Raw genomic sequence first — 26250 nt, 5'->3', positions numbered from 1 at the left:
TAGCAGAGAAAGACCCCAAAAACATAATGTTTCCTCCTCCATGCTTGACAGTTGGGATGGTGTTCTTTGGGTCATAGGCAGCATTACACTTCCCCCAAACACAGCGAGTTGAGTTAATGCCAAAGACCTCAATTTTTGTCTCAACTTACCACAGCACCTTCTCCCAATCACTCACAGATCACTAGTTACGTCCTACTTTCAAACTTATGTCATGTCTGGGCCTCTAGCTATGCCCATTCTAGGTCTATCTTTTTCTTTAAAGTCCTAGAGGATCTAAAATAAAAAAATGACTTTAGACTAGGCCTTGATGAAAAAGGACCATTATTATGTCAATTCCTATTTAGATCCAATTGTTTCTATGGTAACAGACTACATACAAATCCTACATTTACCCCACCCTGCAGTCATATATTCCTTTCCACATTTCCTCCTTGTTTTTGCTAACGTACATTATTTTAGGTTAGCAAGACATAGTGGGCAAATTAAACAGAGTAGATGGACCGCTGGATCAGTCTATGCAAAGTTGGCTTGCTGTCTGTTACCATGGAGATGCATAAACCTTCCTAGGAACTGAAAACATAAAGCAATAAGACAATTTTTAAAGTAATCTGTCACCAGGTTTTTGCTATTTAATCTGATAGCAACCTAATGTTGGGGCACAGAGCCTGATTCCAGTGATTTGTCACTCAGCAGCTTGCTAGAGTTTCAATAAAAACAGTGTTTTATCAGCAAGAAATGATCACTGCCGGACTGGATGTCTTGTGCAAAAAGATGAGCTAATCTGTGTATCCACAGTGTACACAGGAAGCTGGCAATTGGTTCTGTGGGAGGGGTTATGCAGAGCTCAGTAGTCATAGCTCTGCTACATCTACAGAAGAGAAAACGAGGATTCTATCAAAACTGCACCAAGCAGCCCAGTAAGTGATGCATACCTGGAATCAGGCTTTCAGCCCCTATATCATACTGCTCTCAGATTCCATAGCAAAATCCTGCTGACATATTCCCTTTAATAAAGACAATTGTTTCTGCAGAGCTGCTTCTTTTGTTAAATGCATTAAACCAATGGTTGAAAAGGTGAACATAGCTTTATTTTCTTATTTTCTCATTTCAAGTACTGTAGTTAAACAATTTAACCAAATGATGCTGTAACCCGGAATTTTACCATAAAGAACTCATAATCTATGTTCAATGACAGTAGTGAAGTTTAAAATTTGAATACAGCAGGTTCTTTAAGGATTTAATACCTGCTCCTTTTAAGTAATATAATTTTTTTTTTACCAAACACTCAGGCCCTAATTAATCAAGAATGGCGTTTTCTCACTGGTAAATTTCCTGACTCATTAAGAAATGTATGCCTTTTAATTAGGGTTGAGTGACTTTTACTTTTTTAGGGTTGAGTCGGGTTTCGCAAAACCCGACTATCTCAAAAGTCGAGTCGAGTGAAATCGGCCGATTATGGCAAAAAGTCGGGGATCGACCGAAACACGAAACCCAATGCAAAGTCAATGGGAAATCTATTTTTTTTTCTTCTCTCTCTCTCGCTCTCTCTCTCTCTCTCCTCCGTCCCTGAACAGAAAAGCTGGTGTTACACATTGCAAATTGCTACAGCGCACAAGCGAGAAGATGGTGATAAGCATCCACGCCCCTAAGACCTATGTCATCACTCTGCCCACGCTCCTTCATTGGCTGAAAAAATGGCGGCAAACGCGTCATACGAAACGCGACTTTGGCGCGAAAGTCGTGTACGGCATGGCCGACCCCACACAGGGATCGGGTCGGGTTTCATGAAACCCGACTTTGCCAAAAGTCGGCGACTTATGAAAATGACCGACCCGTTTCGCTCAACCCTACTTTTAATGAATTAGGAGCATCTGCCAAGTGGTGTGAACTTCCTTGTGTGCCTCTCCACAAATCACACTCCAGAGTAAGATTTGTGACATAAGGATCGCCGCTGCTCATCATTAATTTGACGATCGGGTTGCCATATCCCTGTACCCCTTGGGCGAAAATTGCACAAGAACACCATTGGTTGCAAAATGTTGAACAGCCCGTCGTTGAATTTTCAAGGCTTTTTATGCCAGAATTCTGGTGTAAATGCTGTAATGAATCAGGCCCTCAATTCATAGATCCTGGAGATAGTAGATTGAAGTTATTACACAGTATCATATGGCAATGATGGTGATCAAAGGATGAAAAAAGAATCTATACAAGAAAATCTCAATCTATTTATTGAAAGATGAAAGACATGTCACGTTTGTGAATGTGGAATATTCCTTTGTATGTGGAAAAGAGCAAAGAGATAAGTGAAGACACATAGATGACAATCCTTCACAAGAAGTAGACATTAGAACTTGCAAGTATGGAAGGTGCAGGCTTTCAGCAGTTCTGTGAATGAAAAAGTCACAAAGGACAAGTTAGAAGTGGAGGAAAGTCATTGTAGCAGCATAAATAAGTCCGCCTCTAAATTGTCTAAAGTATTATAAGACAATCATGCCCAACTGTGTCTGGGTCTATATGTGGCCATCACTTGCCTGAACATTCACATTGGCAAAGTCACATAGTCACTTCTCCTGAGCCTTTATCAATGTCTGGGACCATGTGAGGGTCCTCTTGTGGGTCTGTTTGCCCCGTGAACCTACAGTAGCCTTCTTTGTCATAAAGTTCTGCAGCATCGTTTCCATCCCCAAAAGTTGTGTATATTTCCGTATATATCTATTTATTTTATGACTGCGGTCTGGTGGTTGCCTAAATTTCTGTTTTGTCTAAATATATGGAGGAAATGCTAAATGAAAAGCTGCGATGAAGTCAATGGCTGCTCTGGGTATATTTTGGGTTGACCATTACTACCCGAGAAGAAAAATCTTATTGCGTTTCCCAAGCCTACATCACCAATAGTTCATCTAGAATTATAGAATCTAAGAATCCGAGACTCTAAAGGAAAAAAAAAATCATCAACGTGAAAAGGAAAATAGGTTAAGTACCTGATTTTGAACATTCGTTAAGAGAAGACACCGAGTCGGTGTACTGCTGTCCAAGGAAATCGTTCATTTTCTCCATTGTGATTTCACGTAAGCATTCTGTAGAGTCCTTGAAAAGTTGGTCTTTGCGTCCCTCAGAATCAAACATGTAGAACAATTGGGCAGATTTATCCTTATTCTTTCCAAATTGGCGCTGAAGTGAAGATATCAAAGCAGGATGAAAGTTTAATGGATTTATACAGTAGGAGGAGAAGGAGGCTAATTCTAGTAACTTAGACTTGTGAAATTATTGTAAGTGTCCATCATCCAATATAGAATAATAGAAATATATAATAGTAAACAAAGCTTTATAAAATATGTTTTGGCGCTTTCATGTAATAGGAATATGGGAATATATATATATATATATATATATATATATATACATATATATATATATGCAGGGGGGAAATAAGTATTTGATCCCTTGCTGATTTTGTAGTTTTGCCCCCTGACAAAGACATGAACAGTCTATAATTTTAAGGGTAGGTTAATTTTAACATTGAGAGAAAACATATATAATAAAATCCAGAAAATCACATTGTACAAATTATAGAAATGTATTTGCATTTTGCAGTGAGAAATAAGTATTTGATCGCCTACCAACCATTAAGGCTATGTTTCCACGGTCTGTACGGGCAGCGCTTTGAACGCAGCGGATCCCTGCTCCGTCCAAAGAGCTGCCGGCTTTTGTACGCGCGGTGATTCCGCATGTGTTCATTGAACACATGCGGAATCACTGCATTCTATACTTCTATACATAGAATGGTGCTAGACTGAGTGTCTCCACAAGATAAACATGCATGCTGCGTTCTATAAAGACACGCACAAGTGCGTATACGCAGGTTTGCCAGCTGCGTCTTTGTACGCATAGTGGAGATGGGATTTCATAAAATCCCATCCACTATGCTGTAACATCTGGATGCTGGGGATTGGACGCTGTGGCCGTACCTAGGATCCAATCCGCATCAAATACGCCATGTGGACACATACCCTAAGAGTTCTGGCTCCTACAGACCAGTTAGACGCTCCTAATCAACTCGTTACCTGCATTAATGACAGCTGTCTTACATAGTCACCTTTATAAAAGACTCCTGTCCACAGACTCAATTAATCAGTCTCTAACCTCTACAACATGGGCAAGACCAAATAGCTTTCTAAGGATGTCAGGGACAAGATCATAGACCTGCATAAAGCTGGAAGGGGCTACAAAACCATAAGTAAGGCGCTGGGTGAGAAGGAGACAACTGTTGGTGCAATAGTAAAAAAATGGAAGAAATACAAAATGACTGTCAATTGACACTCATTTGGGGCAGCAAGCATAAGCTTTCAATATATGGTTGATAAAATAGGAAATGTGGAATAAAATAAAAAAGATAAATAAAAAAGATGACTACAATGACTTTTGAAAAATGCACTATATACATATTTGGCATCGCAAGGAGATCACATTGTTTGTGTGTTGGGGAGCGGAGCACAATTCTAACTAAAGAGAAAGGTGACTTTTTTTCTATTGGAAAACCTCCTTAGGGAATGTGACTTTTTCAGAGAATGTAAAACCAACTTGCTGTTCAGTCTTTTAGAAACATCTTTCAAACCCTTTGAGTTTCCAAAGCTGCCAAGTGAATATAATAAGAGACCTAACAATTTTTCTGGCGGCTTCTAAATGGAAAAGGATCTCTATTAATACATATACGGCTTGTAAAAACAAGTGCTGGTGCATAAGTCATCACAAAAGATGTCGGAAAGACAAAAAAAAAGACGCTTTAAGAAATAACTGTGCCAGCATTTTCCTGAAGTGTGTTATGTATGAAAAACTCAGTGGGTAAGTTGGCATCGAAATGACGCCGCGTGTAAATGACGCTGTGTGCACTTGCCTTTAGACTGTTATCTTACCATCTGTTCTTTAAGAATCCTTACAACCACTTCTTTTCTGCTTGGCATGGTGGCAACGGCGTGAGCTGGGACCTCGGCAAGGTTACAGACTTTATATTCAGACAAGGGTTTGACGGTGCCATCTGTGCACAGGAGGCGGAAATCGTCCTCCTTCATGTTGTTTAGCCATGCAGGGTTATCTAGAAAGAAATCTCACTCTTTAGAGTTCTGGCTCTGATTCTGCCAAGAAAGTGATTTTATAATACTTTTAGGTGCTCCCATGTTTTTTCGATATACTACAACTATTTAATGTCCAAATGGAGCCATTGTTCAAGCAATACCGCTATGCAATGCCTAAATAGCGGACCCTATGATCAGAATTGACAGCTTGATTTCTAAAAGAAAAAAAAATTCTGGAAAACCTCTCAAAAAATCATGGACAGATAACTTTTTATTTTTGGCCACACAATCATGGTAAATCATTAAGATTACAAAACGATAAAGGTCCACAGCCCATAACTCTGACATGAAGACATCAGCTACATTCACAGCCAGCTATAAACTGATGAGAACAACAAGTACCGTAATAATAATTTGTGCAGGTTTCTCCACCATCAAAAAAATCATGGATAGAACAATTTTTTTTTTCCGGCTTTCTGGGAAAAAAGTGGTCTTATTTTTATGGAGTGCCCTGGTTATGATCAGGACAGTGCAGGTTGGTCCTGGAGTTTAGTCATTCTGTGGATGCTTGGGAAGAGTACAGCCATTGTGAATCAAGCAGGAGGGGGCTGACACTCCTTGTAACTGTAAAGGGGTGGTCTGACACTAAAATTTCTATTAATTTAAATACGGAAAAAATTGGAACAGCATCCAGTACTAACTCACATGTTGTGCAAAGCTCTCCCAACCAGCAATCCAATGGTCTAATAGAGTAAAAAAGGAAAGCAGCACAAAAAAATTGAAAAAAAAGGTGGACTTTATTGCCTGGACGGCGTTGCGACGTTTCGGATGTAGTATTTCGGATGTCTCAAGCTTGAGAAAGGATACTACATCCGAAACGTCGCCACGCCGTTCAGGCAATAAAATCCACCTTTTTTTTTCAATTTTTTTGTGCTGGTTTCCTTTTTTACTCTGTTAATTTAAATAGCTACCTATTTAATTTCATAATCTATTTTAGTTTCTAATCTATGGTACTTTTATTAAAAATTCTCCACCATTCCCCCACTATTCTATCTAATTGCTTTATTTATTTATTTTTTTACTACTTCCTTTCTGATGACGTTATGAGAATCCCAGTGCATGCTGGGATAGTTAAAAGAGTTGTCACCAGGGGGCAGAGGCAAAGAGTCATCAGTGACCTCCTTTTCAGGGGATGGGCTAGTCCCTGATCTACTAAGCATGTGTCAGTTGCCAATTCCGAGATTAGCTCAGTGGATTTTTGACACTGCGCAACATGCACAGTGACAGTGCGCTCTTTCACTGGCTCTGACCACAATTAATGAGTCGGCGTAAGAGTGCACTGTAGGAACAACTGGTGTGCAGGAAGGAAAAGCCGAGACCAGTGATCCTGGAATGATGTTTCATATTGCTCCTGCCATACAGCTCTTCAATATACTTATCTTCAGATATTTACTGTGTGAATTGAATCTGATGCATTAATGAAGAGCATTTTTTACTTGTGTTTTCCAGGCCTCATGAAATATATAACTTTCACCTGCATCTGACATATGCGTAATGTAATGTCTGTGATATAAAGTCTCTGCCAGAAGATGTGATCTACCACACCAAAAACATGACAGATCCCGACAACAGGGACTGCGGAGACTGAATTCTCAAAAATGTGTATGCACTGTAATTGTAGGGTTACCACTTACCACTAAGGACCTCAGATAGAGTTGTATGCTTCACAAACGCAACATTTCCTTTCTCAACAAGGCACCTACGGAGGAACAGAAGAAATATATCATGCTTTTTTCTCCAGTATAAATTTTACACTGGGATTTAAGCATTTGTTTTATATATGAAATATAAGAAAATCATCATCAGCCGTGTTTTGGTGTAACAGTACCTGGACTTAGCTTGTGGGAATGAAGAATCTTCAGTGGTATAAAATTATGTTTTTTATTACATCAACGCATTTTGCCACTGAAACGCGTTGGTGTAATAAAAACCTTAATCTTCGAGGATTCTTTATTTCCGCAAAGGCAGCACAAGTATGTTACGTTAACTAAAGGGAATTGCTATCTGGAAGAATTTCTCTTCCAGTCAGGTGGCTGTATCCGTGGATTTTAAACGGTTGTCTACTCAAAACCGATAAAGTCTGCAGTCACTCTGTGTGACTGCAGACTTATAAATCCCCAGAGGAAATGCACTCTGCGCTGTGGGGCTCCTCCGGTTTCAGACCCCGGACCTGAGGGTTTGTATGAGTTATACATACTCCTGGCCAGTGGACCCATCCTTGCTCCGTACATTTGTATTGAGCCGAGGCTGCGCCCCATCTAGTGACTCGGCGTCTAGTAAGCATGGCCAACTAGAGTATGCGGCATCACTCCATACAAGTGTATGGAGAGCAAGGCAGTGCCCACTGGTTGGGGTGCGTATAACTCACACACATGCCCTCCGGTCCCAGGTCTGAAACTGGCAGAATTCATAATTCTGCAGTCACCCAGAGTGACGGCAGACTTATCTGTTTTGACCGGACAATCCCTTTAAGGTTCTTATAGGTTCTGTGCCTCTACACAACCCCCAGGTGTGCACTACCATCACTCTCCCCCTCTCTCATTTCTCCTGAGGTACGTTCTTTTCAAGGAGAGCTAGTAGGAGATTAGATAAATCTGACCAACCTGACTTCTTAAGACATGTCATATGGACATATGGAAAGATCTTGTTAAGATGGATTTCTCCTTAAAACTAGGCAAACACAATGGAACTCTTCTGTTACTGGATGTTTAATTATGCAATCATAACAACCATTGTCCTATAAATCAAAGCATATGGATTTTATAGGGGGAGACAGAAATGTTAACCACCTTCTATGAGTTATCATGGAAAGCCACTGTGTAAGAAAGGCTCCTGACCTAGTAAACATCTTTGCATTACATAGGGGCATTTCAACTCATTTGTTTATTACCTTAGCTTGTCCTAACTACATATAGATAGAGCTGGCATGCTTTTATGGGCCTCATGCTGCCATAATGGCTTGGAATGGATATTATCCCAGCTGTTTAAATCATTGGGTACCACAGTCCAGGGTATCCATGGAGAGATACCCCCTTGACTGGTTCATCAAGTTTCCAAGTGGTGTGTTTGCAGGCTGAGAATCCACTCTGCATTTAGGTCTTTGATCCTAAAAAGGACACTAAATGTTGTCCTGACATCACAAATCTTATGAGCAGCTCTCACTGAAATTTTGTTTGGTCTTCTGGACTTAATATTGACCTCCATTGTTCCTGTTAACTGCCATTTCTTAATTACATTTCAAACTGGGGACTGGGCAACGTGAAAACGCTTTACTATCTCTTTATAGCCTTCTCCTGCTTTATGGGCCTCCACCATTTTCATTTTTACTTAGAGGAACCCATGGCTGCTGAATTTTGGCATAAGGTTAGAGGAGGCTGTGTTTTTATAAAGCTGGGAAATTTGCATCACCTGGCTTTTCCTAATGATGATAGTGAACAATCCATAACCCTAACAGGCTAATTAAGGTCTGAAACCTTGGCTACATTTATCTGAGCACACAACTTGCCCAAACTTTTACATCAGCCCATTGTCCTTTTTGCGATTTTCAAAATGTAAAAAATGACTATATATATATATATATATATATATATATATATATATATATATATATATATACTAGATTGTGGCCCGATTCTAACGCATCGGGTATTCTAGAATATGCATGTCCCCGTAGTATATGGACAATGATGATTCCAGAATCCGCGGCAGACTGTGCCCGTCGCTGATTGGTATCGGGTATTCTAGAATATGCATGTCCCCGTAGTATATGGACAATGATGATTCCAGAATTCGCGACAGACTGTGCCCGTCGCTGATTGGTCGAGGCAACCTTTATGACATCATTGTCACCATGGCAACCATTATGACATCTACGTCGATACTGTGCCCGTCGCTGAATCAGAAACGTGAGATGTCTACGTCCTTTATGACATCATCGTCGCTGTGCCCGTTGCTGATTGGTCGAGGCCTGGCGGCCTCGACCAATCAGAGACGCGGGATTTCTACGTCGATGCTGTGCCGGTCTCTGATTGGTCGAGGCCTGGCGGCCTCGACCAATCAGAGACGCGGGATTTCCAGGACAGACAGACAGAAAGACAGAAAGACAGACAGACGGAAAAACCCTTAGGCAATTATATATATAGATATATAGATATATATAAATATTTTTTCCGCTTAAAATACAAAGGAAATGTGTCATTTTTAACTTTAGGCCTTTTAGACATCATTTCATCTTCAATTTGCTTAACTGTTCACAATAGCAGTAATTTTGACGAGGGGTGCCCAAACATTTACATGCCACTGTAGATATATTAGGGCTTGTTTTTCCTTGCACTATAAACTGCAATACCACAATATTACAGTATATAGTGAAGACCACTCCTATGAATAACAGAGGCTGATTGTCATAGTAGCAGTGTCATGTTAGTCATGGGGTCCTTCGGCAGCCCCCTGGCTGTCATGGCAACCAATCAGGGCCCTGCAATCGTGTGGAGCAGTGTGCCCCCAATTATATATTTTTTAAATGCCATTGACAAAAATTCAAATGAAGTAAAAACTTGAGCGACTATAAGCACCATAGGGTCTCATCTAGTTTACAGGAGAAATAATAAAAACAGGATTTGCACACCTGATGTAGTTGTGACAGTCACAACCCCTGTATTAACTTTCTGAAACACGCTGCTGCAGATCCACCAGAGTGATGAGATACAAACTTGGAGGGGAAGGACAAACCACAATGACCATTGTGGTTTGTCCTGATGAAGAGGCATGAAAACCTCGAAACGTGTTAACGAATAAAAACCACATCCATACTATTTTGGACCCCTGGAAATCCGGATATATATCCACTTTCCCTTTAAGTTTGTATCTCATTGAGAAAAATTGACAGAAGCGTTAAAGTGGCTAGGAGAGGGCAGAGCTTGGCTCCACCAGCTGCTGTCAAAAGCAGACCCTGCCAGAAGCAGCCATTATCTGCCGGTATTCATTAAAGTTAGGAATCTGAGCTTACATCAAAAACTGAGTCCTGACATATGACATTATAGTCCTTTATATGCTGGGAAGGAGATAATAAAAATATAAGAAAAAAGTCTGTAAAGATGTTAACGTTTTCCTCTGACACCAGCGTCTGAGAGCCACCGCCTCTGTTCCACATCTTGTCTCATACCTCAATGCTCCATGATAGCCGTAGTACAGTTCTTTGTTATTTGGGGAACACTTTGTGCCATCCAGAGATTTCTGTGGGTCACCAATGCACAGTTTGCAGAGGTTAGAATTAACGTCAGCCCCGGGGGCACAGCTCTCCTTAAAGTAGGTTGCTGTAAATGTAGAACAACATAAACAGAGGTCAGACATGTTCTATCAATCACTACAGATCGTGTAATGTCCACTGCTAACGTCCACAACACAGCATGACTTATTTTATATGGATCCACTTCTTTAGTTACATGGATCGCCTCTACTCATCTCATCAGATGAAAAGGTCTGAAAGTCCACAAGAAATCACGACCTTTGTGCCTCATCCCATAGAGGGCTGTTAATTTTAACTGATGGCATGCACAGTATTTTGTTGCGCAGTCATACGATCATGCCAAGGTCGCAGTCACCTTTGTAGACTGATCCAGATTTCTCCAAAGAGGTTGGAAGGTCACTTTTAAGCCTTGATGTTCTGTTTGCTTTAATATTACCTCACTTGTGCTGATGGTGCCTACATGTTACTGCTCCATACTTGGTCCACTTACGTGGTCCTCCATAAAGTAGTGAGGTATGAATATGAGCAGAAAAACACCTTCTTACTCCTATATAAACGCACTAGATGTGCACTCTTTTTATTGGCGACCTTCAGGCAAACTTAGGCAGATATGTGTGAGCGCCACAATGTGTATATGTTGGTATATATGTATGCGAGAGCGTCAGTGTCTAGATGTGTGATGAATGCAGAAGTGAGTATGAATGTCTGTATATACACTGTATAGCCCCCTAATGACCCACCAATATGACTTAAAACTGACCTGAGATATAAGTGAATAGCATCCCCACACCACATACTATAGCGAACACCCTGCTGCATCGGTCACGATCAGTGTTGGCACCGACCATAGCCGTTTAACCCCTTAGATGCTGCTGTCAGCAGTGAGTATTGCATCTAGGTGGTTAGATAGTGGGGGCTTCCTCTTTCACCCCATTGGCACCCTGAGATCTTCATTGAGTGGTCCTGATTGTTGCCATGGCAATTCACAGCCAAATAATGGCGTTAGAGTCTGCCAGCAGTAGTGACCTGTTTAGAAGTCAGGAATATTTAGATGGTAAAAATAACATTTTCCTTATCTGTCATGCTACTTTGCATTAATTCCTGAAGGGCTAATAAACTACCTGACAGTAGTTTTGAATAAGTTGTGGGGTCCTGTGTTTGAAAATGGTATAAATTTTTAGGATACCGGAAACATAATTTTTGACACCAGCGGCATGGTTTCTGACACCGGCAGCATCGTTTGTTACACCAGCGGCATCGTTTCTGACACCGGCGGCATCTTTGCTCCCGCTGGCCCGATGTTGCTACATGAAGCAGCTTTGCCTCTGCAGCACTAGAGGAGCACATTGGCAGTAAAGCCGACCATGATCGGTAACTAACAGTCCGTTCCAGCCATCTGGCCAGCTTGAGAACAGCCTTTACAAGCTCTATCGTAAAGAGCTTGTGAGTGCTGCTCTCCTTGCTTAGGAGACCGTCCGCCGCTGACAGACTGCACAGGTGGCTGATGACCTTGGAAAGACTAATCTAATATATAAAGCTGAATGTGTGTGTGTTTGTGTGTGTGTATGTATGTGTGTATGTATGTATGTGTGTGTCCGGGATTGGCATCTGCACCGTCGCAGCTACAGCCACAAAATTTTGCACAGTCACACGTCTGGACCCGAGAGCATCATAGGCTATGTTGTGAGGCGAAATTTTAACCCCATGCGTTACAATTCACCAAACAATTTTGCCCCTATCTACATAATGCCAGATGTGAAAGCCAGATGTGATAGCTGTCAGACGTGAGCAAGGGGGATTTAAAGAATGAGAGCGATGGCGCCAAAGAGTATATACCATACAGTTGTTAAGGTGGGGCCCTGACATGGGATACTCCCCACACACGGGGGTATGAACACACACACAAAACGCGCCACACACTACCACGTGCTTGAACACATACACCACCCTCAGCACACATTTCACCACACATACACCAACCTCGCCACATAAAAGTCAAAACACAAAAGACGCCACTCAAAACTCACCACGCGCAAAATTCGCCACATGCAAAACTCGCCACATGCAAAACTTGCCACACGTCCAAAACTCACCTCATGGAAATCTCGCAACACGCAAAACTTGCACACGCGGAAAAATTGCCACATGCACAAAAGTTGCAACACATGCAAAAGTTGCCTCACACAAAACTTGCACCTACTCAAAACGCACCACACATAAAACTCGCCACGCGCAAAACTTGCTGCACACAACTTGCTACACTAACCTGTCACATGCAACTCGACACAAAAAAGTTGCTACACGCATGTCGCCACACAAAACTCATCTCACAAAAGTCGCTACATGCATGTCGCCACATGCAACTCAACACACACAACTTGACACATGAAACTCACCCTAAAACACACACAAGTCTGGTATTTTCCTTCAAAAATAAAAATCTGATTAATAAGCAGACAAACTACAAGAGCAACAAATGTACCATATAGGAAATACGGCAGGAGTCAGTCACATGACCTGCCTATTATGTGTATGTGTGAGCTAATATATACTGCCAGGGGGAGGGCTTCCCGTTGGCTGGGGATTTATCAGGCTGCCAATTTAGCTTACAAATACTGAGGTAAAAATACTGACCAAATAACGTGTGAACGCGGTCTAATACAGGAGGAGATGACATACAGATATATACTATATACAGAGGAGATGACACACAGATATATACTATATACAGGAGAGATGACACACAGGTATATACTATATACAGGAGGAGATGACACATAGTTATATACTATATTCAGGAGATTACACACAGGTATATACTATATACAGGAGAGATGACACACAGGTATATACTATATACAGGAGGAGATGACACACAGGTATATACTATATACAGGAGGAGATGACACACAGGTATATACTATATACAGGAGGAGATTACACACAGATATATACTATATACAGGGGAGATGACACACAGGTATATACTATATACAGGAGGAAATGACATACAGGTATATACTATATAAAAGAGGAGATGACACATAGGTATATACAGGAGGAGATGACATACAGCAGGTATATACTATATATATGAGGAGATGATATACAGGTATATACTATATAAAGGAGGAGATGACACATAGGTATATACAATATACAGAAGGAGATGACATACAGCAGGTATATACTATATACAGGGGAGATGACATACAGGTATATACTTTATACAGGAGGAGATGACATACAGGTATATACTATATACAGGAGATGACATACTGGTGTATACTATATATAAGGGAGATGACAAACATGTATATACCGAAGTGAAAATGAGAGGTGTGAGGTGAAAATGAGAGGTGTGAGGTGAAAATGAGAGGTGTGAGGTGAAAATGAAAAGGTGTGAGTGCAAAATGAGAGGAGTGAGGGAAAATAGTGGAGTGATCGGAAAATGACAGATGTGAGGTTGAAATGACAAGTGTTAGGGGTGAATGAGAAGAGTGAGGAGGAAAATAAGAGGAATGAGGGGGGAAAATGAGAGATGTGAGGGGGAAAATGAGAGGCGTGATGGGAAAATGAGAGAAGTGAGGTGCTATAACTAACCACAAATATTTACTATGTCCATGCAACTCGGGGCGCTTCAGTTAGTAAACTATAAAATTAAAAATTCCACATTTCTTAAGAATGTAGAGGATTTTTAAAGTTATTTGCAAAGTTGCCTGATTTTCCAAGCACTGAGCAATGTGAACCATTTACGATGGCAGGTATAACCTTTTAAAATTTTTACAAAACACTTACACATGTCACAAATGCCAGTTTTCTTGTGTATAAGGCCAACAGGGATATTCCATCCAGCGCTGCGTCCAACAGCCGTGTGGCATGATGTCTTGCCTTCCAGATTATTCCAGGAGACGCCTGTGTCGCTTGCCTTTATGACAGCAACAGCGTAATATGAGCCTTTGGAGAGAGGAAAAGGTCAATTATTTTCAGCAAAGAATCACCCAGATGCTAGAGTGAGGGAAAGTCCTTCTTTTACCACTATTTTGGTATTTTATTAAATTTGACTCCAAATACTGTCTTAATCATTAGCTCAAACATCATCCTGTACAACTTCTCTACACTAATGAAGTAAGGCAAATCGCTTGATAAATTCCCCCCAAAGGGGTAAGATATAAAATTCTGATGATCTCCAGTCACCACAAGAGGGAGCTGTGGAGCTTATTACATACACTTCATATGGCAAGGTCGCTCTAGTGGTAGATACTGGCAGAAATAAGAAATCATCCGTGTAGGGCGTATGAAACTTGGTATAAATAATGTCTGAAAAACCAGCACAATGTCATGTTGGAAGGAAGTAAAAATGTTAGATAGATAAATAGATGATAGAGATATAGGTGGATAGATATTTATTATTGTCTATACCTGGTGTTGTTGGTCCCTTTTTTCTGCATTCAGTAGCTGCAAGGAAATACAACAGAAAAAAACAATACTTAGCAATGAAGTACTAAATAATAATAATACACAGTTCTAGGATGTATTAATTGAAGCCTACAGTCTAGATCACATGAAGTCATTATCCCCATCTACTCCTCCTTGGTCTGACCTCATCTGGAATACTGTGATGACACATTTTAAAAAAGACATTGAAAAAAAGGAGAAGTTCAGAGAAGAGCTACCGGGATGGTGAGCGGACTGCAAAGTATGTCCTACGAGGAACGGTTAAAGGATCTGGGAATGTTTAGCTTGCAAAAAGGAGGAGAGGAGACTTAATAGCTGTCTACAAATATGTGAAGGGATGTCACAGTGTAGAGGGATCGCCATTATTCTCATTTGCACAAGGAAACACAAGAAGCAATGGAATGAAACGGAAAGGGTGAAGATACAAATTGGATATTAGAAAAAATTTTGGGCAGTGATCAATGATTGTAACAGGCTGCCACGAGAAGTGGTGAGTTCTCCTTCAATGAAAGTCTTCAAACAGAGGCTGGACAGACATCTCTCTGAGAAGGTTTAGTGAATCCTGCACTGAGCAGGGGGTTGGACACGATGACCCTGGAGGTCCCATCCAACTCTAACATTCTATGATATACAGAATGGATGATGGGTGAATCCACCCATAATGGTCAAAAATAGCATTTTCCCCACAACCTGCACAAAATGACAGTGAAAACATCTTTTTGACTGCAACATGAACATACCCCATCACATAGAGTAGGTCCTGGGCACCTGTGTTTTCTCAGTGTGGGGAAACAGCTACATTCAGTGCCAGAACCGCTTATGAAAATCCTACTTTTATAGAAATAAGTGTGCTTCCTGAGGTCTACTGGCGGATTACGCATTGACTGGTATTTAGATATGGTATCAAAGCTTTTGAGTAATAAAAATACTAGCAAACATGGCAGAATTCTTGCAGTTTTTACTTTTTCACAAGTTTTTGTACATTTCCCATTATCTTAGCAAAATTACATGAAGTCCCAATAAAAAAAGGATTGAAAGGAGCCCCCTACTATGGTGCCTTTTAAATAACCCTTGGGTCAACCAGCCTCCCCTTTGCTTGCTGATAATGAAATTGATCTGGAGAGGAGAGTCCTTTACTAATTAACGAAGGGGTTAGTGACGGGCGGATGCAGACAAAAGAGGCCCCTGTGCAAGGATAGTATATGGGCCATCTGCAGACCTCATAATGCACAATCGCACCTGCTTTGGAGGTGGTACTGGCCCCCTTACCTCATGGGCCCCTGTGCACTTGCATGAACAGTATATGGTCCCATTACAGTCCAACAGCTCCTCATAACGCACAATTCCACCTGATTTGATGGTGGTGGTGGACCACCTTAACTATTGGGCCCTTGAATGGTTGCACAGGTTACAGGTATGTAACCTGTAGGCTCGGCCTTGGTCCATTATATGTTGTGCGGATATTTAAGGAGGACCCGACCCCAGGTCAAAAGTGTCCAGTTCTTGCTTTTATCTCTTCCCGCTTCTCCCCTGTGTCTGCACAGCTATCATCACTCAGCATAAGCTAAGTCTATTTGCACTTTTGTATCAGTTTTGCGGATGAGATTTTCAGAACAGATTGATGTGTAGAATTCTATTTTTCATTAAAGACAACTTTGTTTTTCTCTAATGTTTACCGTCGTATATCTCTCCCATCGCTGGAACAAGTCCGCATTCCCCTGCTGTATACAGGTATCCTCCATCCAATGAAGCTGCATCAGCATCACCTTTCTGAAAAAAAAAACAAAAAACTTTCTGTGTCCAGTTTTAAAAATACCGATGTCAACTTTTACATGTAAGTGCTCTTCAAAATTAAAAACACATAGTAACACCAATTTAAGTCATATAAAGTGTAAATTCTGTCTGCATTAAACCACATAAAGGGTATCCGTCAGCAGATATCACCCCCCCCCCCCAATCTTTTTATATAATGAATTGATATGTAAATGAGGCTGTAGATCAAAAACTTCCGTCACTCCAGCTCTATTTCCTGCCCAGCGCCTGCCTCCTGCTTGACTAAGAACCTTTATGCTATGTGACTCCAGGCAAAGGAGTCTTCAGTCAAGCAGGAGAAAGTGGGAGGGGAATAGAGCTGGAGTGACAAAGGATTCAGATCTACAACAGCTATTTGCATTTCTATTCAAATACTGATTTCCCAATAATGGAGGAACAGACTGGCCATGTAAAGGTATTGCTGGACTTGTCATCTATATAAATAGTTTGGGACGTGAAATCCTGCTGACAGATTCCCTTTAAGGATGGGGCAATTTTTCACTTGTACGCTTAAATTTTTCCTCTCGTTTTCCAAGAACTGTAATTTTTTTCTTCTTTAGTTGTCTTGTTTTTGACAGTACAAGTTGTAGATTTGATAGACACCAATCACTTTATCATTCAATGTATGTGAAAATGGGAAATAAATTCCAAGTGATGTGAAATGGTGGGAAAATACAATCCTGCCATTGTTTTGGGGTATTGTTATTGTGCTATAACAATAACCTATTAACAATAACCTAATAACCTAATAACAATTGTGCTATTCTCCAGGTCAGAACAGTGAAAGTTCCAAAAATTGTGAACTTTGAAAGAAAATGTTTTGTGGCGGCATTTTCTGAGACACAAGTTGTTGGTTTTTTTTTTCTGCTGATAATTTATAAGAGGACTTGCTTTTTTACTCTTAGAGCTGCATTTATTAATGGCAACATTTTAGGGTATAGATAACATTTGATTATTTTTTAATTGCATATTATGGACGGTGCATTGACCAAAAAGTATCAACTTTAGATTTTCAAAAAAATTTTTTTAATTCTAATGTTTACTGCTCAGGTTAAACAAGTTTCTATTGGTATATATCATTTTTTTCAAACGCAGCAGCATCAAATATGATTATTTATTTGTTAATTTAAAAAGGTTTGGGTAGGTGGCCATTGATAGGGTAGAATCACTAGGCTTAAATGGCGCTGTCAAAAATTGATAACAGTAAGGAAATAATGTTAGCATACTATTACTATTAGAGGCAAGTACTGTCTGTGTAACACAGCTGACATCTGCCCTAAGTCAAGCAGACTCAGCTACTGAGCCTGCTCCACACATTCTGACCCGCTACATAATGAATATATCTGTTACTGGGAGTTAGGAGGTTAGATTATGGTCATTCCTATATACTGTAGAAACAGATGATAAGCTGTTAACTATAGTCTGCGACTAAGCGAAACGTCAGCTTTTAATAAGCCTTTGACCTTGCTCCCATATCTCCGGTACCACCGGGCTTATTAGGTTAAATTGGTCAGTAGCTACTTTGGAGACACAACCCAAAGGACCCTGCAGCAAAGTCCAAATCTCAATGACTTAGTCTAGAGCCGGTTCCAGATTTTCGTGGCCCCAAGCGAAAGAGTCTCAGTGGGCCCCTTTAAGACATACCATGATTCATGATGCACAGATACATCAGAGAAATACAAGTATAATACAATGCCAAAGATTTCACTTACTTCTTACATTACATGTGTGATATCTATTGTAAATTCTACAATATCATACATATACTGTAGTATAATACATCCCACAGTCCTCCATATAGTATAATGCACAGCACATATTCCTCCATATTATATAATACACAGCCCATAGTCCTCCATATAATATAATGCACAGCCCATAGTCCTCCATATAGTATAATGCACAGCACATATTCCTCCATATTATATAATACACAGCCCATAGTCCTCCATATAATATAATGCACAGCCCATAGTCCTCCATATAGTATAATGCACAGCACATATTCCTCCATATTATATAATACACAGCCCATAGTCCTCCATATAATATAATGCACAGCCCATAGTCCTCCATATAGTATAATGCACAGCGCATATTCCTCCATATAGTAAAATACACAGCCCATAGTCCTCCATATAGTATAATGCATAGCCCATAGACATCCATTTATAATGCACAGCCCACAGTTCTCCATATACTATAATGTACCTCCCATATTCCTCCATATAGTATAATGCACCTCCATATATAATGCAGAGCTCATAGTCATCCATATTAGTATAATACACAGCCCATATCCTTCAAATAATAAAATGCACGGCCCACAGACCTTCATAAAATATAATTTACTTCCATATATAAAGCATAGCCTAAAGTCCATGTAGTATATTGCACAGCCTATATTCCTCCATATAGTATAATGTACCTCCATATATTAAAATATCCATTTAATATAATACACAGCTATAGACATAAATGTAGTATAATGCACAGCCCACAGTCCTTCATATAGTATATTGCACAGCCCATATTCCTCCATATAGTATAATGCACCTCCATATATAATGCAGAGCTCATAGTCATACGTGTAGTATAATGCACAGTCCATAGTCATCCATGTAGTATAAAAACAGCCCAAAGTCAACCATGTAGTATAATGCACAGCCCATAGTCATTCATGTAGCATAATGCACAGCCCATAGTCATCCATGTAGTGTAATGCACAGCCCATAGTCATCAATGTAGTATAATGCACAGCCCATAGTCATGCAGGAAGTATAATGCACAGCCCATAGTCATATATGTTGTATAATGCACAACCTAACCTATAGTCATCATGTAGTGTAATGCACAGCCCATAGTCATCATGTAGTGTAAAGCTCAGCCCATAGTCATCATGTAGTATAATGCACAGCCCATAGTCATTCATGTAGCATAATGCACAGCCCATAGTCATCCATGTAGTATAATGCACAGCCCATAGTCATACATGTAGTATAATGCACAGCCCATAGTCATGCAGGAAGTATAATGCACAGCCCATAGTCATCATGTAGTATAATGCACAGCCCATAGTCATCATGTAGTGTAATGCACAGCCCATAGTCATCATGTAGTGTAATGCACAGCCCATAGTCATCATGTAGTGTAATGCACAGCCCATAGTCATCATGTAGTATAATGCACAGCCCATAGTCATCCATGTAGTGTAATGCACAGCCCATAGTCATCATGTACTATAATGCACAGCCCATAGTCATCCATGTAGTGTAATGCACAGCCCACAGTCATCATGTAGTGTAAAGCACAGCCCATAGTCATCATGTAGTATAATGTACAGCCCATAGTCATCCATGTAGTGTAATGCACAGCCCATAGTCATCATGTAGTATAATGCACAGCCCATAGTCATCCATGTAGTGTAATGGACAGCCCATAGTCATCATGTAGTGTAATGCACAGCTCATAGTCATCATGTAGTATAATGCACAGCCCATAGTCATCCATGTAGTGTAATCCACAGCCAATAGTCATCATGTAGTATAATGCACAGCCCATAGTCATCCATGTAGTGTAATGGACAGCCCATAGTCATCAAGTAGTGTAATGCACAGCCCACAGTCATCATGTAGTATAATGCACAGCCCATAGTCATCCATGTAGTGTAATGCACAGCCCATAGTCATCATGTAGTGTAATGCACAGCCCATAGTCATCATGTAGTATAATGCACAGCCAATAGTCATCATGTAGTGTAATGCACAGCCCATAGTCATCATGTAGTATAATGCAGAGCCTATAGTCATCCATCTAGTATAATGCACAGCCCATAGTCATCCATCTAGTGTAATGCACAGCCCATAGTCATCCATCTAGTATAATGCACAGCCCATAGTCATCCATGTAGTGTAATACACAGCCTATAGTCATAAATGTAGTATAATGCACAGCTCATAGTCATACATGTAGTATAATGCACAGCCCATAGTCATACATGTAGTGTAATTCACAGCCCATAGTCATCATGTAGTATAATGCACAGCCCATAGTAATCCAACTAGTATAATGCAAAGCCCATAGTCATCCATGTAATATAATGCACAGCCCATAGTCATCCATCTAGTATAATGCACAGCATATTGTCACCTGTGTAGTAATATGACCACTATGTATTCATTGATTTTAAACAAAAATACCTCCTGTCCGCTTCCCTGCCACGCGGCGTCCTCTAATGAATTCGGCAGCTGACTTAAGCATGCAAGGGACAGGAGCGCATGATGTCACTGCCATGTGCCCCGGTCATGTGTACGTCGACATCAGTTGCAGGCCTCTGATTGGCTGGCAGCATGTATTGCCGCTCACTGACCTGATTAATCTTTACGCAGCAATACACTTCAGCCTCTCAATCAGCCAAACCAGATCTCCACTTTGCACTGATGAGGGGCAGTACCCCGAAACACAGTGCCTGCAAATTGACATTCTGGTTTGGCTATTATCCTAAGTCATGTGACAAGGCTCGGTAAAGGGTTGACATTGACTGTTAGGATTGCTACTTCCAATAGGTGGCACTAGAGTTCTAGTTCTCTTCCTCTCTGAAGAGACAATTTGCATATTTCCCAGAGGAGCATTGCGGTTTTAAGTCTCCTCACCTCGACATGCTTATCATGTCACTATCTGCAAGGAGAAACGATACTTCTTGGATCCCAGTCAGACGCCTCTCAATCAGCCAAACCAGATCTCCACTTTGCACTGATGAGGGGCAGTACCCCAAAACACAGTGTCTGCAAATTGACATTCTGGTCTGGCTATTATCAAGACAATTTGCATACCTCAGTATTTGTAAGCTAAATTGGCAGCCTGATAAATCCTGAGCCAACAGGAAGCCCTCCCCCTGGCAGTATATATTAGCTCACACATACACATAATAGACAGGTCATGTGACTGACAGCTGCCGTATTTTCTATATGGTACATTTGTTGCTCTTGTAGTTTGTCTGCTTATTAATCAGATTTTTATTTTTGAAGGATAATACCAGACTTGTGTGTGTTTTAGGGCGAGTTTCATGTGTCAAGTTGTGTGTGTTGAGTTGCGTGTGGCGACATGCATGTAGCGACTTTTGTGAGCTGAGTTTTGTGTGGCGACATGCGTGTAGCAACTTTTTGTGTCTCGAGTTGCATGTGACAGGTTAGTGCAGCAAGTAGTGTGCAGCAAGTTTTGCGCATGGCGAGTTTTGCGCGTGGCGAGTTTTATGTGTGATGCGTTTTGAGTAGGTGCAAGTTTTATGTGAGGCAACTTTTGCATGTGTTGCAACTTTTGTGCATGTGGTAATTTTTCCATGTCTGCAAGTTTTGCGTGTGGCGAGTTTTCCATGAGGTGAGTTTTGCACTTGTGGCGAGTTTTGCGTGAGCCTAGCTTTGCATGTGGCGAATTTTACGTGTGGCGAGTTTTGAGTGGCGACTTTTGTGTTTTGACTTTTATGTGGCGAGGTTGGTGTATGTGTGGTGAAATGTGTGCTGAGGTAGTGTGTGGCGCATTTTGTGTGTGTCCATATCCCCGTGTGTGGTGAGTATCCCATGTCGAGGCCCCACCTTGGCAACTGTACGGTATATACTCTTTGGCGCCATCGCTCTCACTCTTTAAGTCCCCCTTGTTCACATCTGGCAGCTGTCAATTTGCCTCCAACACTTTTCCTTTCACTTTTTCCCCAAAATTGTTTGAATTGAAACGCGCGGGGTTGAAATTTCACACACACACACACACACACACACACACACACACTCAGCTTTATATATTAGATATTATTTACAATATTATCCTTGTTTATTATGACAGTGAAGTGATAAATTATAATCAGCCATTGTGGCTTACTTACCAAAATCTTTGTAATACATTCCTCTGCTGAGGAAGCCTCCACACATTCAATGGCTCCTTCACTTGCAATGGTCCAGGTGTCACATTTTGACTTCTCCTCTTTGCTTTGTGTGCACCAGCGGATCTTGTCTTGTGGTGGTTCTTCTAACTCTGTAACGTATGGAAAGAGACACAACTAGCTATAAAACTAATTATGAAACTCAAAAGACAATGTGTACATTGAAGTTTAAAGGTGAAGTACTTGAAATAGCCAAAAAGCAAAGCCCAACAAGAAATAGGAAATAAATCTCCTAATTAAACCTCTTCAGATCCAGTTTAAGAAGGTAAGACCTCTAGGCTCTGAGTACATACAATGATTAGAGAGGTATTCCCATCTCCAAGATCCTATCCCAATATGTAGTAGATTTAATAATAATTATAATATTAGCAAATACCTCTAATTAGAAATGTAGCATAGTTTTTCTGATTTGCTGTCTTTTTCCTCATGAGCAGGCATTGCAGGACCTTAGGTATCCATGGTTACAACCACTGATATAGTGACAGCTAGTTGCTAGTGGTCGTACCCTGGGATACCTAAGGTCCTGCAATGTCTGCTCATGAGGAAAAAGACATAGCAAATCAGAAAAACTATACTACATTTCTAATTAGAGGTATTTGCTAATATTATTATTATTGCACCTACTACATATTGGGATAGGATCTTGGAGATGGGAATACCCCTTTAATGTTGCCTATCTTTGTGAAGGAGATCTGTCAGTTCTGGGTGCTTACCTATCGTCATTTACAGTACATATTCCGGTTTCTGGACTAGCTGTGAGCAGTGATCACCACCTAGAATTCATACCTTTTTCCAGTGCTTTGAAGGCATTGGTGAGCCGCGCTCCCAAATATAAGGGGGCATCGACTTGGCTTGGCAGGACCCGGAGGCTCTTAGCGGAGTCTTTGAACAATAGATCTTTCCCGTAAGAGGAACTAAACAGTTTGCAGTTTTGTTTGCTCTAAAAGTAGAGAAAGATAAAGTAGATGTTACGCTCGGAATAAAAACGTCTAATTATAAAATATAGACAAAAAAGGAAGCAGCAGCCCAAAAATAGTGCAAATCATAGGAGTTTAATGGCCCATGTGACGACGTTTCAGTTCATAGTGTGAACTTTTCTCAAGCGGTAAAACAAGTGTACAAGTCATATAATAAAAGGTATAACAATTTGAGACATAATGAATCACCATTAATGCAAAAATTATCATTCTGTGTGATCGGCGCAACATATACAATATATAAACATGAACAATCAATCCTAGTCCATCATATAGCCCATGTGCATATTAGCTAACAAACACTAAAAAAAAAAATTGTGACCAGATGTTTGCTGCCTTTTATGGGGCACAGACCTTGATTCCAGCTATATGTCACTTACTTGGCTTCTTGCTGTAGTTTTCATAATGTCACTGTTTCTCAATGATGAGCTCACTCTGAGGGATCATTCACATGACCTTGTTTTTGGCCTGAGGGCTGTGCGCGGAATAAACAGCACTCGAACCAATGTTATTCAATGGGACAGTGCAGATGAGCACTGACCGAATATCAATGTGAAAAAATAATTGCACCATGCACGCACCATAACATGGAGATTCCTACTAATCAAAACTGCGTGTCCTTTAATTCCATGGTAAACCCCGCATATATGGAGATGCATGACTTTAGATGTTAAAGACAAAAGTCTACGAATTTGACTGACGCCATGATGCATGCTTTCTGCTGCCCATCTGTCAGTAAAAGGCTATTATGTTAAAAATGTTTTTTTTTCAATATGCTTGATTTTTTTTTATCGGATCTGTCACCCATTGGCTCTCAAGCTAAAACTATGCATGCATTTAATGAGCATGGTTGTCTTAATGAATGGCTGTGGCAGGATCCATAGTTACCCATAGGCTCCCATTTTAAAGGTTTCTGATATGTAATCTGAGAGCAGAATGATGTAGGGGGCAGAGATCCTGATTCAAGCGATGTGTCCTTTACCAGGCTGCATTTTGCAATAAAAAAAGTCAGTGTTTTATCAGCAAGAAATTATCAAAAGAAGACTAGTTGTCCCGTGCCTCCTAGTCCAACTATGCCCCAATCACAGCTGTATGTCAATATACAGTATACACAGAAAGCACAGCTCAGCGCTCCAAGCTCTGCAGCAGAGAAAGCTGTAACATAGTAACATAGTAACATAGTTAGTAAGGCCGAAAAAAGACATTTGTCCATCCAGTTCAGCCTATATTCTATCATAATAAATACCCAGATCTACGTCCTTCTACAGAACCTAATAATTGTATGATACAATATTGTTCTGCTCCAGGAAGACATCCAGGCCTCTCTTGAACCCCTCGACTGAGTTCGCCATCACCACCTCCTCAGGCAAGCAATTCCAGATTCTCACTGCCCTAACAGTAAAGAATCCTCTTCTATGTTGGTGGAAAAACCTTCTCTCCTCCAGACGCAAAGAATGCCCCCTTGTGCCCGTCACCTTCCTTGGTATAAACAGATCCTCAGCGAGATATTTGTATTGTCCCCTTATATACTTATACATGGTTATTAGATCGCCCCTCAGTCATCTTTTTTCTAGACTAAATAATCCTAATTTCGCTAATCTATCTGGGTATTGTAGTTCTTCCATCCCCTTTATTAATTTTGTTGCCCTCCTTTGTACTCTCTCTAGTTCCATTATATCCTTCCTGAGCACCGGTGCCCAAAACTGGACACAGTACTCCATGTGCGGTCTAACTAGGGATTTATACAGAGGCAGTATAATGCTCTCATCATGTGTATCCAGACCTCTTTTAATGCACCCCATGATCCTGTTTGCCTTGGCAGCTGCTGCCTGGCACTGGCTGCTCCAGGTAAGTTTATCATTAACTAGGATCCCCAAGTCCTTCTCCCTGTCAGATTTACCCAGTGGTTTCCCATTCAGTGTGTAATGGTGATATTGATTCCCTCTTCCCATGTGTATAACCTTACATTTATCATTGTTAAACCTCATCTGCCACCTTTCAGCCCAAGTTTCCAACTTATCCAGATCCATCTGTAGCAGAATACTATCTTCTCTTGTATTAACTGCTTTACATAGTTTTGTATCATCTGCAAATATCGATATTTTACTGTGTAAACCTTCTACCTTCTGTGATTCTATCATAACTGTTGCACCCGAAAAACTATGTAATAAATCACTGGAATAAAGGTCTCTGTCCCTGCTGTCAGATTACATAGCATCAACCTGCTGACAGATTCCCTTTAAGATTAAAAAAAACCATATATGTTAAACTTTTATGTTTAACGTATATGTTTTCTGCTGGATTGTTGTGACGATGATGGATGTGTAATATATAGGCTCACATCTTTAAAAAAAATGGATATGTGACCATATAAAATCCCGAATGAACGGTGCAATAGTGCACTGAATTGTTATAATGTCAATTGATATAATTTAGCAAAATTTCAGGAAAAGGGGAGGGGAACATTTTCATGGGGGTATGGTCCTAAGAAAGATTTTTATGTTACAAGATTTTAATGACATGTAAACTTTCAAGGGGGTTCTTCATTTTTTGACCACACCAACAATCAGTGAAAGATGCGGGATCGTTCTTATCCGTAGCATAGAGTCGGCCTAGAATCTGCTTCCTCCATAGTTGAGACTCCTGCAGTAAGAAGACATGAAGCACAAGGTATGCTCGGTACAAGTATTC

General features: G+C 40.5%; 1 protein-coding gene across 2 annotated transcripts in view; it reads right to left on the bottom strand.

Annotated features, from left to right (window-relative positions):
• Positions 1 to 2205: 2205 nt before the first annotated feature.
• Positions 2206 to 26250, bottom strand: part of LOC138638536 (serotransferrin-A-like) — a 44619-nt gene continuing 20574 nt past the window's right edge. For both annotated transcript variants that reach the window (XM_069727914.1, XM_069727915.1), the window contains exons 8-17: positions 23369 to 23522; positions 22526 to 22674; positions 16515 to 16608; positions 14803 to 14838; positions 14179 to 14337; positions 10297 to 10447; positions 6767 to 6831; positions 4914 to 5092; positions 2982 to 3171; positions 2206 to 2385 (exon numbers count right to left, since the gene is read on the bottom strand). In XM_069727914.1, coding sequence (XP_069584015.1) covers positions 2345 to 2385; positions 2982 to 3171; positions 4914 to 5092; positions 6767 to 6831; positions 10297 to 10447; positions 14179 to 14337; positions 14803 to 14838; positions 16515 to 16608; positions 22526 to 22674; positions 23369 to 23522 — 1218 coding nt within the window. In that variant the 3' untranslated portion in view covers positions 2206 to 2344. The remainder of the gene's footprint in view (positions 2386 to 2981; positions 3172 to 4913; positions 5093 to 6766; positions 6832 to 10296; positions 10448 to 14178; positions 14338 to 14802; positions 14839 to 16514; positions 16609 to 22525; positions 22675 to 23368; positions 23523 to 26250) is intronic.

This window comes from Ranitomeya imitator, chromosome 5 (genome assembly GCF_032444005.1).
Source record: "Ranitomeya imitator isolate aRanImi1 chromosome 5, aRanImi1.pri, whole genome shotgun sequence".
Classification (NCBI taxonomy): Eukaryota; Metazoa; Chordata; class Amphibia; order Anura; family Dendrobatidae; genus Ranitomeya; species Ranitomeya imitator.
This window is presented reverse-complemented; position numbering and strand designations above follow the sequence as displayed.